The 15,622-nt window shown below is 38.8% G+C and overlaps 1 protein-coding gene across 17 annotated transcripts in view; it reads left to right on the top strand.

Annotated features, from left to right (window-relative positions):
* The window catches only part of LOC138745878 (ataxin-7-like protein 1), a 192,210-nt gene that overhangs the window by 112,957 nt on the left and 63,631 nt on the right, over positions 1-15,622 (top strand). For 14 of the 17 annotated variants that reach the window (XR_011346560.1, XM_069903336.1, XM_069903335.1 and 11 more), the window contains 2 exons: positions 1,602-1,643; positions 11,378-11,600. Coding sequence is in view for 16 of the 17 variants with exons in the window: in XM_069903336.1 (XP_069759437.1) it covers positions 1,602-1,643; positions 11,378-11,600 (265 nt within the window). In the remaining variant the exon portion in view is untranslated. The remainder of the gene's footprint in view (positions 1-1,601; positions 1,644-11,377; positions 11,601-15,622) is intronic. The other 3 variants (XM_069903340.1, XM_069903341.1, XM_069903331.1) reach the window with 1 other exon arrangement.

Raw genomic sequence — 15,622 nt, forward strand, 5'->3', positions numbered from 1 at the left:
GTGATGAACAAGATATCTCATCATTTTCACAGTAATTTTTTTAAGCAAACTTATCTTTTTTATGAAGGTTTCCTTTGTCTTTAACATTTCTGGGTAAACAGAACCTCTTAAACACAGCAACAGTACTTGGCGGTTATGAAGTTCTTTAGGATGCTCTGTGACTCATTTTAATCTGAGTCTTTTTCTTCATTTTGACCAGTTCAAGTTGTGTCAACAGGAGAAATCTATTGGGTCTAATGCATTGCTGTCAGATTCAGTAGCTCCAGTTGTGTCTGAAATCTGATGGGACCCAACAGTGGGCTTGAGAAATAAGAAAAATGGAATGAAACTAGAGATCTGCAGCAGATCTGCGGCATGGTTAGTGTAATGCTGTTGCAGTGTCAGCGACCAGGGTTCGAATCCGGCATTGTCTGTAAAGAGTTTGTATATTCTCCCCATGTGTGTGCGGGTTTCCTCTGGGTGCTCTGGTTTCCTCCCACTGTTCAAATCGTACCAGGGTTGTAGGTCAATTGGACTGAAAGGGCCTGTTGTCATCCTGTATGTCTAAATTTAAAAAAAAATTAATTAAAATTAACTATCAGAGATCAGTACTTAATCTCATCTTTCAGCCTGTTGTCCTCTCTTGCCTGAGTTGGAAGATTATGTGATCATATCATAGAGATTTGAGCAGATAACCCAGACTAATCCTCCAGTTGCTATCCTGTGGGAATGCTGCACTTTCAGAGATGCTGTCTTTTAGATGAAGTGTTAAACCAAGGATTCATCTGCCTCCTTGAATGAATGTGAAAGATCCCAGAGTGCAATTTGAAGAAATGTGTAGAATTGACTACGACGCTGTACGTCATACGTATCTCATTTGTCACTCAAAAAGGATGATCTAGTCATTGCTTCATTATCGTTTGGGTTGAAAGGACATGCTGCATACGATTTGACTTCTGAGTCATCTACATTACCACAGTGACCACAGCCTCTCAGTTACAGTTTGATTGGAAAGCGCTTTGCGATCTCCTGAGAAAGGCATTGCTAATTTAAATTATGGCCACTTCTCAAATTGGGAACATGGCACACTAATCCTTTGCACCTCACAAAGGATAGGTTAGTGTGTCAGATAATTAAAAATTTGGATTTATTTAGTCCATTCTTTGTTAGTTCTTAACAAATATTCTAAGTTAATTGAATTTGCAAATAAAATTGTTTCTCTAATCACGAGCCCTACTTGAATCCAGATAGTCTCTTTTGACCTGTCAGCTTTCAACTCCATTCCACATGGTTAAATTGTTGTTGCAATTGTCAGGTTATATCTTTTTCATTGCTTTTCCCGAGTAATGCAATTCTTTTATTCCTTGGAGTCGCTCTGCAACTGGGCAAAATTTTGTGTTTTCAGAAGTTGTGCCATCTGTAAATGGAATTTATTTGTTCTTTATGAAACTTATTTTGACTTCTTAAAAGTAAAACTGCAGTAAATTAGTAGGTCATTCTTTGATTTTTTTTTGGTTGCTTTTTTGGCCTGAATGTGTAGGTCAAAAAAGTGTATTTTAAACCTTTGTTTTTTCTCACCCTCGCATTTTAATGATTTTTTTTTCTTCTCCCCCTCTTTTTAGGTCTCCCCATGCCACACACCATTCCCCGGCCAAAAGGGCAAGGTAGGTGATGTGCTCCCAGGCCTTTGCCACTGCTGCTCTTTAACCAGTTACTGGACGGTGTGTGAGAGCAGCCTTGAGCTGACTCATTCAGTAACTTTCAGTTTCTCTAACTCCCTCCTTCTAGAGAAATTCTCCTGATCCTGGCTACCTAGCTGTGGGAGTGGAGTTGCACATGCTTGCCTGTGATCTTGTATGGGTTGGGTTCATGTACATACCAATTCACCTTGAGCTGTTAATTATTAACTATGCGCTTTTAACTGACATGCTTTTAGTGGGGAAAATGAACTGTGGCATTTATTTTTTGTCTGTTCCTTTCTCATGCTTTGCTTCTGCCATTATAATACTTGGCTTGGGTACTTTGGCAATGAAGAACTCTGACAAACACATCAAATCAAATGCCTCCTTTCTCTGCTGCATTGTACTGATTCTATTAAAGTTGAATAGTGATTTTAGGCAGTCAAATTTCTATCCTATCCCCTCCCCACCTCCCAAAGATTCTCCCCTTCATCACCGTGGTCCCTGATTAGGCTGTTTTTGTATTGGCTCCAGTGCATTTATGATTCCTTTTCCTGTTGGAGCCTAGAAACTAAAAACAGTTTAGTCTTTGATTCTTTTCCAACATGCCAGCAATGGTGGTGGAGACTGAAACATTAGGGGCATTTAAGAGATCCTTAAACAGGCACACAGATGGAAGAAAAATAGAGGGTTACAGGGAAGGGAGGAGTTGGTACTTTTTTTAAAAAGGAATATATGTGTCGGCACAACATTGAGGGCTGAAGGGCCTGTACTATGCTGTAGTGTTTTATTCTCTAAATTTTAGAGTCTAAAAGAACACTGATTATAAATTGGAAATAAAATTTGCTGGCTTATTGTCCGCCCAATCTAAAGATGGTGACTTTAATCATAAAAGAAGGGAAAGAATTGATTGTATGTTGTGCTTCTTACATCTTCAAGGAACTTATGTCCTAAAGTTTTGTGTATCCAATGGCATTTGAAGTTTACCTTCTTTGTATGAAGAGTAAAAATGTTGTCTAAATTACTATCTCTACAAATATGTACAGTAAAACCTCTGCTATCCGGAATTTGTGACTGGTTAAAAAAAAGTCATGGAAAACAAATGGGTAAAAAGCATGGAAGTTTAAAATTGGCGCGCCTTGCTGTTAGTTCGCCAATTGTGCAACACACAATCTCAAACAACCGGAAAATTCACTTCTCCGGCATCTGCCAATCCTCACAATGTGCCAGATAACATAGGTTTTAAATCTTAGTTGAGGCATAAATATTGGCTTGTGAGGCAAGGTTCTTAATCGTCTTGAAATGATATAGGATCTTTAACAGCCATTTGAGAGACCAGCTGGCTCCCTGTAGAAGCATCTGACATGGATGATAGAGTGCTGACATGCTAGTGTAGCTCTCAATTGCTTCCATTGGTGGTCAATACATCCCTCACTGATATGGGATTGAACCTGATAATGTTGGGCTTGTGCTGCCAAATGTGTTGACTTGTAAATGCTTTCGAAACCCTGGTGATCAGATTTCTTCGAAAGGGAGCACTGTGCTGTGAGGCTGCAGAAATCCAGCGCCGTTCAGACTACAAGCTTAATTTGTACCATTGATCCAAAAATTTTTCCACAGATGTAAATGTGTCACTGTAGTTGTGCCAGTAATAATTAGAGAAAATCAGTGCACTGAGAAATCGAGTTCACTGGAATAGAAAACCTGATTCAAATCTTCAGTCTTCCAGAAATTCTTAATTCCGTTCAGTGGCGTACTACTACTGTGATCTCCACACGATCGTGGTATTTACCTGCGGTTACCACGCAACTAGAACTACTAAGATCAACAGCGGCATATCCATCTCTGTTGCAAATATTGTTTTAAAAATTGCACCATCCTAAAATGCTGTACAATGCATTATAGTCACTGCTTTAAAGTATAAGGATTAATTTTAAAATGAACTTGAAAAAAGTTCTGTCCTCTTTTTGCCTCTATTCCCATTACTTCACAGGTCTGCAGATCATTGAAGTTTTTTTAGAGAATGGAAATGTTTAGTTTTTTATTCTTTGTTGCCAGTGGTTGGTGAATTTACATGTTTCACATATTTTTCACCTGTTGATGAGGCATCAACTGCAAAGTTTCGTTGACTAATGTGTTCTGGTACATTTTTGATTGCAGGAAAGACAAGGTATGCTGTGGCACGATTATACCTTGTAGTAGTTGATATTGAGTATTTGACAACTGAGATCAGATAATTCTGTCAGTTTACTTTTCTCATTTTTTTTTCATGATTGTGTAGTTCTTGGCCTGTTACCCTAACTTTTTAACTCTAACCTTATTCCCATTCATTTGAACCCTGATGCAAGCTCTCAGTATTGAACATGAGCAAATTAACAAATGTGAGGATTTTTTTTTGCCTCCTGGTGTACAGCAAGTGTGGGTCTGAGAAAAATTAAATGCCGTCTTAATGTTCAAAAGAATGTCCATGGACGTTCTGATAGCAATTCAATTTTTTTTGTAATTGAAATAAGATCGATCAAGATCAAACAGAGTGATCGTTATCCACTCACAAATTCTAAAATATGCTTTGTGTAACCTGCCATTCAAATCAAACATTCTTTTATCAACGCAGATTCTGAAAATAAGTAATATAATTTTCCCATTTATACTTTGATTTAAATTTCTCTTATTTAATTTCTAATTTTATTAATGGTTAACGTAAAGTGATGCTTTTCTGTAAGAATGCATGAGGCCTTTTGTATGTACTAACAAAATGATCAAAGAACCTATTTGCACTATATTTCATGTGCATTTGCACTATTCTAATTGTAGCATGAAAATTTGTACAAGTTGTTGTTTTGTTGCGATATTATCAAAAGGATGAATGCCCCCTCTAGTTACAATGTGTTCATGATACTGTGTTAAATTCATGAGGGTGTCTACTGATCACAACCTTTCAATGATATTCTACACCTGGTGGGTTGCATTCAGTGTAGTTTTGTGTTAGTGATATTATAATCTCAGTAGCTGTCAGAAATTTCCCACTGTATTAGCAAAATTTCTTCTGATCACTTCTGGCTTTAGTTTCAAGCATAATTATTTTTCACAGTTTTTCAATTCCACTCGGACTATTGTGCAAATCTCTTCCTTTGTATTTGAATACAGGTACTTCCCGACTTATGACCATAATTGGGACCAAAGGATTGGTCATCTCTCGGAATGGACGCATATTGGAGTTGCGTACATTTGTTTTTTTTAAAAAAAAAGTAAGAAAAAATATAAAATTTATGCAGTTTGTTGTATTTGACAAACTATAACAGAGATATATAGGGCATGTAAGAACCAAAATGTGTGTAGTTGTCTTGTTAGTCGGCGTCCCAGGGTCCGTAGGTTGGGTGCAGCCATCTTGATTCCTGTGCGCACCCACAAGTCTTCCGTTAGCGTATGCATAGAGGGTTCGCGTATTGGAGTTCGGTAGGCACATGCGCGAGAGTTAAGGGCATGAATTCAATATCGTTACAGTGCTTAACTCTCGCACATGTGCCAACCGAACTCCAATATGCGAACCCACCATGCATGCGCCAATGGAAGACTCACGCATGCACACAGGAATCAAGATGGCTGCACCCAACCTACAGACCCCGGGACGCTGACTAACAAGGCAACTACGCACATTTTGGCTCTTAAATGCCCTGTATCTCTGTTATAATTTGTCAAATACAACATAAACTGTGTAATTTTTTTTTTTCTTTATATTTTTTAAACAAATTTTCGGTTGTATGTGTGGATGGACTCAAGTCTCATCACAAGTCAGGGGAGTACCTGTACTCTATATTCATTCCATTTCCTTCCACACCACTAGGTGTGACTTACAGCTAATTCTCATGAAGCAGGCTTGCGTATTTGCTCCTTTATATACCTGAACAGTGAAGCACTTGAGCTTGGTGGTTATCTGGCTGCTAAACTCCCTCTCCTTGAATAAGTCCTAAGATGCCAACTTCTTCCAGGAAGCTGACTCTCGCCCAGTGTTAAGCCCCCGAGAAGGGCAATGCCTCCCCATTATAAATCTCCAGTGAAATGCCTTGATGACTAGTTAAGCCTAGCCACAAAGCTGAGCCAGTGTCAAAAGGGAGAAAAGATTTATGGATACCTTTAGCACACAAATATTTAAAAAACTGTTGAGAAGAAACATTTGAAATTTTAAATAAACCTCTAGAAAGTAACTCTGTTAAATATATTTGATGCAAATTTATTGTCACATTCGTGTCCAATGTACAGATGCACCAAAATTCTTGTTTGCTGCAGTCAAACAGGTACGTAAGATGCACAAACTACATAGTACATGTTAAATTACCAAAATATGCCAATGCAGAAAATATGATGAATATGAAAGGATAGATAAATATTCATAGTGGCAGTTAGTGCAAGGGATATTCTGGTGGTCCCAAAGTAGTTTATGGTTAAAGTGAGGGGAGTAAAAGGAGGGTCAAGAGTCATTGATGTTGGATTAAAGCTGTTCCTGAATTGAGAGGTGCTGAATTTGAGGCTTCTTTGCCTTTTTCTTGAAGGTAGCAGCAAGATTAGATTACCACCAGAGTGATGGGTATTCTTTGCGATGTTGGATGCTTTCTTGTGGCAGTGTCTTGGATAGGTGTTTTCAATGGGAGATTCGTGGCTGAGAAGGGCATGGCTAGGTTGCTCCTTCTTCCTCACAGCTAACCCTCTCCACTGAAGTATCTAAGATGACATAGATTTGTCAGATTTGAAGCATAAATGCAAGTGAGCTGCCGGCTTTAATGCACCATCACTTTCCATGAGCAGTCTAACACTACAAGGCAATTGGGAGGACCTCAAAATCCAAATTGTAAGTTTGGGACTTTGTCCAATGTTGTGAACTTTTCCAGAGTTCCAAAGATTAATGTCAGCATTCCATGCAACACTGCCAGTGTTTCTGGGGGATATTCAGATCATTGAACAAGGTGCTGGACTCTCACCTATTGCTGACTTGATGGAGATCTGTGTACAGGTGCAGAACCTTTCATCCAAAACCCTTGGGACCAGACACTTTTTGGAATTCAGAATTTTTTGGGTAATAAAATAATAGTTACAGTGGTACGTTGAGTAATTGCGCTGATTTCAGATTCGCGCAAAACAAAGGTCAAGAAGGGTCTCTAGACAGGGGAGGGTAGTTGTGGCGGCGATACAGGACGGTGGGGGGGGGGGATTGCAGCGGCTCTGGATGGGGGACGTCCAGGCGTCAGGCTCTCTATGATGAATCAGGCATCCATATATGGCGAATCAAAGTCGCTGGACTCCGTTTTTCTGCTGGCACCTATAAAGTAAGGATTCCCTAGGGTTCCATTAATTACCGACACGGGATATTCAAGTGGGAGTTGAGCATGGGTCGCATTGGGTTATGTTTGGTTCCAAACACAAGCTGTGGTATGCAGACGACATCCATGGGGGAGAATTGTTAGGCTTTTGGTTTTCAGAATTTCAGATAAAACTCTGAGCATGGGCGTCATTTTTTTGCACTTCCTAGTAAGCAAGCATGATTGTTTCTCATGGAACATTTCAAGAACATAAATGGGAGAAGGATTAGGTCCCTGCAACCTGTCACCAGTTAGGCATTCATGCCCAATTGCAGGGACAGATTAGGGATGGTCAACATGGCTTATACCAATCTTATAGTTTTTCCAGGAGGTTACCAGGAAAATTGATGAAGAAAAGGCTGTGGATGTCATCGATATGGATTCTTGTAAGGCCTTTGACAAGGTTCCACATAGGAGGTTGGTCAGGAAGATTCAGTTGCTCGAAGAGGTCATAAATTGGATTTGACATTGACTTCATCACTTTCTGGCTTCTCCCATAAAGTTAATGTCAAATCCAATTTATGACCTCTTTGATTGCCTCTCTGACTGGAAGCCTGTGACAAGTGGTGTGCCTCATGGATCAGTGATGGGTCCATTGTTGTTTGTCATTTATGTCAATGATCTAGATGATAATGTGGAAATTGAATCAACAAATTTGTAGATACAAAGTTTGGAGGTGATGTGGACAGCAAGGAAGCCTTTCAAAGTTTGCAGAGGGATCTGGACCAGCTGCAAAATGGCAGATGGAATTTAATGCAGACAAATGTGAGCTGTTGTATTTTGGAAGGACAAACCAATAGAAGGCCACTGAGGAGTGCGGTAGAAGAGAGGGATCTGGGAATACAGAAGCATAATTCCCTGAAAGTGGTGTCACATGTAGATATGGTTGCAAAGAGATCTTTTGGCACACTGGCCTTGATAATATTTTTTTTATTGTAGACATAAGGCACGGAAACAGGCCATTTCAGGCCACGAGTCCATGCTGCCCAATTTACACACAATTAACCTACACCTCGAGTACATTTGAAATGATGGGAGGAATCTGAAGCCCCTGGGGGTAAACCTATGCAGACATGAGGAGAACAGACAGTGTGGGATTTGAACCCTGGTCCCGATCGCTGGCACAGTAAAGGTGTTGCATTAACTGCTATGCCAGCCATGCAAAATATTGGGAATAGGAGTTGGACTGCCATGGTTGTGTAAGACACAGGTGAGGCCAAATTTGGAGTTGTGTGTGCAGTTTTCGTCACCTCACTACAGGAAAGCTATCAATAAGATTGAAAGAGTGGAAAGAAAATTTACTAGGATGTTGCTAGGACTTAAGGAACTAAATTACGGGGAAAGGTTAAATAGGTGAGGACTTTATTCCTTGGAGCATAGAAGAATGAGGGGAGAATTGATTGAGGTTTACACGTACACAATTAAGTAGGGTATAGATAGAGTAAATGCAAGTCGGCATTTTCCACTGAGGTCAGGTGAGATACAAGCCAGAAGTTATGGGTGAAAGGCGAATAATTTAAGGAGAATATTAGGGGGTTCTTAATCACACTGAGAGTAGTTAAAGTTTGGAACGAGCTGCCAGCTCGTTTGGTGAATGCAGGCTCAATTTTAATTGAAGAAGTATTTGAGCAGGTACGTGGATGGGAGGGATATAGAAATATATGGAGATGGTGCAGGTCAGTGGGACCTGGTAGAGTAATAATTCTGCAGAATAGGCCTTTTTCTGTGCTGTAATGTTCTATGGTTCCATTCAATGGCCTATGTCTGGTCCACCACATGCTTTCTGTTGTTTTTGTTTTTCCAATCACTGTAACTGGTGTATAGTTCGGGTTCGGAGCTCTTTGCAGCAGGTTCTCACTGAATGATAACCTCTCATGAGTTGGTGGTGATGTTGCAGTTCTTCATGTTTGCCTTTAAGACATCTTTGAAAGGCGGCTTCTTCCCTACTCTTCATTGTGTGCCACGACTGCAACTAGAGAAGAATCCTTGCTGTGGAGAGTCTGGTGCTCAGTGTCCATGTAATATGGCAAGCTCTGTAATCTTGTTGCATTATGACTGTATGCTTGTCAGTTATATAAGGAAAATCAACTTTGCTGAACAGTTGGAGATCCTCTCCAGTCAACTCCCAAGTTGTGGTAAGTCAGGTTCATGTGGAATCTCTGGAGACCACTGAACATCTCCCACACCTGAGAAGACATCTTTCTGGTGTGACTTGTCATTGACTCATGAATACACTTCCTTTCATTGCCTGAATGAAACTGCAATTTGATCATCACACTATTATGTTCCAAATGAAGCTTGTGATTTAGAGAAAAAGTAAGGAAGCACTAGACATAAAAAGGGCCAATTTCCCCATCCGGCATTTGGCCTGTAGCCATTCATGCTGTGGCACTTCCAAGCTCTTTATGAATATGATGACGGATGCTACTCCACCATCATGTCAGGCAGTGAATTCCAGTAAAAACACAGAAATGCTGAGGAACTCAGCAAATCGTGCAGTGTTCATTCGTGGTAAAAGATAACTGATGTTTTGGTCCTGAGCCCTTCTTCAAGGTATCATATCATTACCTCATCTGGATGCTGCAAGAACTGCTGAGTTCCTCCAGCATTTCTCTCTGTGTGTGTGTGTGTGTGTGTGTGTGTGTGTGTGTGTGTGTGTGTGTGTGTGTGTGTGTGTGTGTGTGTGTGTGTGTGTGTGTGTGAGTTTTTTTTTAACTAAAATCACAGCGTCTGCAGACTTTTATGTTTCAGTCCAGGCAGTGAATTCCTGATCCCTTTCACTTTGTGTTTGTATCCCGTACATCACTTACTGTAAACCTATGTCTCTTGGTTTTCATTCCATCTGCTTAGAGAAATAGGTATTTTCTATTTGCTCTGTTTGAACTCTTCGCAATTTTAGCTCAGTTATATCTTGTCTGCCTCATCTGTTCCATGGAAAAGTAGCTTGGCTCTCAGCATAGATACATTTCTCTAATCTAATCCTGGTTACTACTTTATATGGTTCCTCTTCACCCTCTACAGTTTTTTCTATAATGTAATAACAAGAACAGTATGCAGTATTCAAGCTGTGCCTAATTAAGAGTCGTGTACAGTTCTAACAGAACCTCCTTGCTTTGATGCTGTTTCTAGGCCAAGAAAGGAAACAGCATTTCTAATCCTACGCTGCAATTTCTGTACTCTGCGTGATTATTTGGTGAACCTAACTTTTATTACATCCTAACATTTTCTGTTTAATTTTCATCCTTTATTTCAAGAACACTACCTTTGGATGCCCTTATCCCTTCATGTTAATGAATCTATTCAGCACGGAAATAGGCCATTTTTGCCCATGTGTCCGTGCCATCCAATTTACACCCCATTAACCTACACCCCCGGTACGTTTTGAAAGGTGGGAAGAAACCAGAGCCCACAGAGAAAACCCACGCAGACAGCGCGGGATTTGAACCCTTGTCCAGTCCTGCAATTATTAGTTATGGTTTGGCAGTATTCCATTATTTTGCCACAGTTGGAGAAAGTGAATGGAAGCTAAGGGGGGAGGGGGAGGGCTCTCAGCTGTCAAAACTATTTTATTAGCTCTGCAGCTTTCCTTCAGCCTCATACACGTATCAGCCTAAATTTTGTGCTTAGATATCTGAAAAGAGTCTTGATCTGCAGACTTCCAATGAAGAGGCAAAAGTGTTTGACCATCAAGCCAAGCTGATAATACTAAATAGTAATAGTATGATTGTCTTTATAATATAACCTAACAGTGATTGACACTAAATAGTAAAGCTAACACAAATTACTCTGTGGCCTCGATCTACCCATCTGAAGGTTACACTTGGAAATGTTGACTTTTATAAATCTAACTGAGTGGAAGTTCATGTCTCCTTAGTTTCCTAAACAAAGGTGCAAGTACAGAACTACAGTTGATTGCCAAGAAAGGAACAAATGTAATATTTTAAGCAGTTTCCTCCGCCTCCCTTCAGCTTAATCAATGTCTTTCCATTTCTTCCAGTTCCAACAAAGGGTCTGCAATCTGAAATGTTAACTCTATCTCCCTTTCCACAGATGCAGGCTGACCTGCTGAGCATTTCCAGTATTTTCTGTTTTACGTTAGATTTCCAACATCAGCAGTTTTAAAAAATCTAACATTTCATATATTCATATATATCATACATTATAATTCTTACCTAATATGACCAAACAACACATTTGAGTTATAGCTCATCTATAAGAACTACTTGATTATTCTCAAAATAAAATTGGGTCTACAAATTGATGCAGTAGTTTTTGATTAGTTTATCGTGTCAAGTGTACAGAAAAATTAATGAATTTTTTTTGGAAATTGTGGCTTTCAATCTAATCCTTGCTCTCCCTTTTCAGAAAGAAGGCATGGTTCATCATGTAAGGCGACCCTATCACCAGCTTCATCGACCTCCAATTCCGCAGCGTCACCAGTCCCAATGAAATCCAAAGCCTGCAGTAGCCATACGACAGTTGGTAGCAATTCCAAGCCATTCAGGCCACCAAAAGACAATCTACATACCTCCAATAATAAGCAACACCTGACAGGGTTTCCCTCCAAAGTAACAAGAGATAAACCATGGTGGGTATATTCTTAGCTTGATTATATTTATCAGAATAGTTTTTGATTTTGGAATGGAGATCATTGAAACTCTACCGAGCAATTTTATTCATCTAGGTAACAATGAATTTCAGAGACTCTTGCAGAGGTTTTGTGTAATTAGTTGAAAATCATTTCAGTAATTTGAATTTGTGTGCTGTATGAACGGGTAGTTTGATTCTATTATGTGACTTGGCGATTTTTAAAAAAAATATGCTTTGTGTGTTGCTATTCCTAACCTGAACAAATGTATTTTAAGTTAACTGTATGTGCAATCACAAATATTCTTTTTATTGCAAATGGAAAGTTGATCTATTTTTCCACAAATGCCTTTCTTTCAGTTATATTTCTTTCAAATGAAATTGATAATTTGGCAGTGCAGTGTATTGAATCATCAACAGGAAAAATCTTTACCTGAGGGAGCCAAATTTTTAGTGTTTTTTCAGAAGTTGAGATGGGCCAGTATTTGTAATACTTGGAAGGCCCAGAACAGGCTCACCTGTGTCAGCAAACTAAAGAAAAAAATGTTCTGTATTTTTTGGACAGTGCTGTGTGATTAAAAGCAAGTGTAAAGAGTAATTGTAAAAGTGGCTTTAATGTTGTAATCACTTCTATACTTGGTACTTCAGAGGTTAGCTAATCCTGGTTCTACAGAACCAGCTGCCTTTTAATTTCCCACCCAAGAACAATGTGAGGCTGCGTGGAAAGTATCAGCAGATGATCTGTGAGGAAAGTTCTGAACATGGGTGCCTGAATTGCACTGTGTTTTTGTTGCTGAAACTAATTTCAGTTACCATACCATTAATCCAGTTCAGACAAGTACAGCTTGGCCCAGGGATTTCTTGTAAAAACACACAGAAATGCTGGAGGAACTCAACCAGTCTCGTAGAGTCCATAGAAAGTAAAGGTACATTACCAATGTTTCAGGCCTGAGCCCTCAAGACCGGCTGAGTTCCTCCAAAATCCTCCAATCACAAAGTCTGCAGACTTTTGTGTTTTACTCCAGGGATTTCTTGGATGAAGGGTCATCATAACAAGCTTATCACTTGCAATTAGAATACTTTTAATGATAACATGCATTGTTTCAAAATAAAACAAATGGATGCTAATTTCCATTCTATTTTATCATTGTTTACTTTCATGAGTCTTTCATTATTACCTTTGTGGGCCACTGAGGCAAGAAAATTCCTGTAGTTGGATTCAGTGGAATGCTGAACTGGAAACTCAAAGAACTTCTCTGGTCTTTCAGTCCTGTCATTTATTTTGAATGTGAGGTCAGTCACCATTGCCTCTGAGATAATTTTGTTTTCAGTTCTGAAATGCCAAATGCTATGCATTGTTACAGTTAAAAAATATTAAAAAGTGAAGTACTCGGATGAAAAGTGCGTTAGGATAGTCATTAAATTGTTTGCCAGTTCAGAACTTGTGCATCATTGATCCAGTTGGATGTTGAAATCCCTTTATGGCAGCATGAGAATTTAAACTATTGAATAAATCTGGAATTTCAGTGTTGGAAACTTGGTCAGTTAACATGTCCTTAACAAGTATGATGCATGTATTGACCTCTGACCCATCATTGTTGTTGATTTTTAACTCTCTTTGCCATGGATTGGACACCAGCAACTGATATTCCAGCGATAACAAAATTTAGCGATGGAGCAGTATTAACCCACTTTGCTCTTAAAGCCTATTCCAGCATTTAGATCTGGAGTGAACTGTATACTGACTTAATCATGTTTGTTATATAATGTTCAATTTAGTCATTAAATCTCTATAAATATTTGTTTCAATTCTGAAATGTTCAAATAAACTCTCCGTGTTTTGGGAAAGGGTTCTGATTTCCAAAGTCTTTGGAGTAGGGGGAAAATGGTTTCAGATATCTGCTCCAAAATGGCATAGCTTTTTAGTGTTATGTCCACTGGTATTCAATTCCCCAAGCAGAGAAAATAATTTCACTCCTTGAGGGCCATTGTACAAGGTTTTGGGTAATGAAGCTGATGGATTGGATTTTCCTGATAGGATATACCATTGACTTGATTGTCCAGGTAGTTCACTTAGGTGACATAATGTTTCCATGACCTTATTCAATCTCTTAATCATCTCATACAGGGCAACTAGATTAATCTTTGATGCTTGAGGGAGTCCTTTGATATTTCAGTAAAACTATGAGAATTGGCTATTTGATTGTTTGGACATTTTTATGTTCAGGCATCTCATCACAAAGTGATTTCCCCATGCTCTGTTTAAACTCGCCAGGGCCTTGTTTCCTGCATTCCCTTTAAACTTGTGTGGTTGGGTGGAAATTTTATGTCATGTAACATCTTGAAACAAAAATGGATTAAAAGCATATCAGTGTAACAGTAGTCCAGAAAATCTGCCAGTCTGGTACCAATGAAGTCCTGAACAGACTGGATTTTTGGAGATTTACTGCAGTTACGGGCAAACTGAAAGCATGGAGAGATTCCTGTGAAATTAACTTTTAAGTCATAAATTCAGGTGTTGAAGTTCTGATTTTATACATCTGATATAGTTATTCTAGGATCTTTTAAATGCTACTCCTTTTGGTATTATTATCCATATAGTTATATTTTCCAGATATTCACTGGGAAGGGAAAAATATATTTTGGGTCATTTTGCTTAATTTACACAGTACTCCCTCCCTCCCTTATGGGCTTGACAACCATAAAGGAGAAAAAGAGCAGGAGCATTTTTAGAATTTAACGAAAAGGTGCCTCAAGCTTTCTCCAGAGCTCAAAGATAATGGCTGATAGATCATTTACTTCACTTTTCAATGCATGCAATTTCTTTATCTTGGGATCCGACACCTTGCAGTATTGAACAGCCTTTGGCCAGAGAATTCTAAGAGTCACAATCACTTGAATGAAACTATCCAAGTCCTAAATGGCAAACTCCTCATTCTGATTTTGTGATCCTTGGTGTTTTTGTACACCATTTGCCAAACTCATGTTATATAGATACATTCAGTGTGAACTGAAGGACAAATCACTTAGCATTCCTTCAAATGAGACTCACAAAACTCTTGCATAATTGCAGCAAGACCTATTATTTCTTTTCAATCTACTTGCAATAATAACTAGTGTGTACTTTTCCTTTCAGTTTGCTGAACTTGCATGTTAATTTTCCTTGATTCATGTAAGATGCTCCAATTCTGCCTGCACACTAAAATGTATTGTCCACTTTTTTGAAAATGCTTTTTTTGTACTTCCACCGAATTATAATTTCACCTGCCACCATCTTGCCCAAGCAATTAGTTGCTATCCCATTTTAATATTTATAGCTTTACTATTTTAAAAGTATGTAAAATTTGGCCATTACCATTTCACCTCAACATTGGAATTATGGTGAAGGTTGTTTGATCTGTGTTTAAGATTGAATTTACAATGATGCTGGATCTTTTCCAATTTTAATAGAGTCCACTGGAATGGTACTTGCCTTCATGAGTCATTATGTGAATACACTAAGATTTTGCTTATTTCATGTCTGAGACCAAAGCCAGATAAAGTAATTGAAGGATGGCTTTGACATTAAGTTGGTTCTTTCGAGAACACAGAAGTGATAATATTTCTTATGAGATACAAATGGCTGAACATGATATACAACATTTCTGATCCTGAATTAGGACACCTTATACAATTTTAAAAAAAAAGGAATTTTTCTGAATGCTGCAATTTCATCCCGATTTCCAAAGATGCATGGTGTAGTAGATTAATTGGCTACCCTAAATTGTACCTTCTCTCTAGGTGGGTGGTAGTATCTGGGGGAATTGATGGAAACTTGGGAGAGTAAAGTATGATTAGTGTAAATTTTTTAGACATACAGTGCAGTAACAGGCCATTTCAGCCCACAAGCCCATGCTACACAATTACACCCAATTAACCTACAACCCCTGGTATGTCTTGAACAGTGGGAAGAAACTGCAGCCCCTGGGGATAGTGTAGACTAGGTATCAACATTTTAAAATCTATTTTTTATTTGAAATAATT

Source organism: Narcine bancroftii, chromosome 11 (assembly GCF_036971445.1).
Source record: "Narcine bancroftii isolate sNarBan1 chromosome 11, sNarBan1.hap1, whole genome shotgun sequence".
NCBI lineage: Eukaryota > Metazoa > Chordata > Chondrichthyes > Torpediniformes > Narcinidae > Narcine > Narcine bancroftii.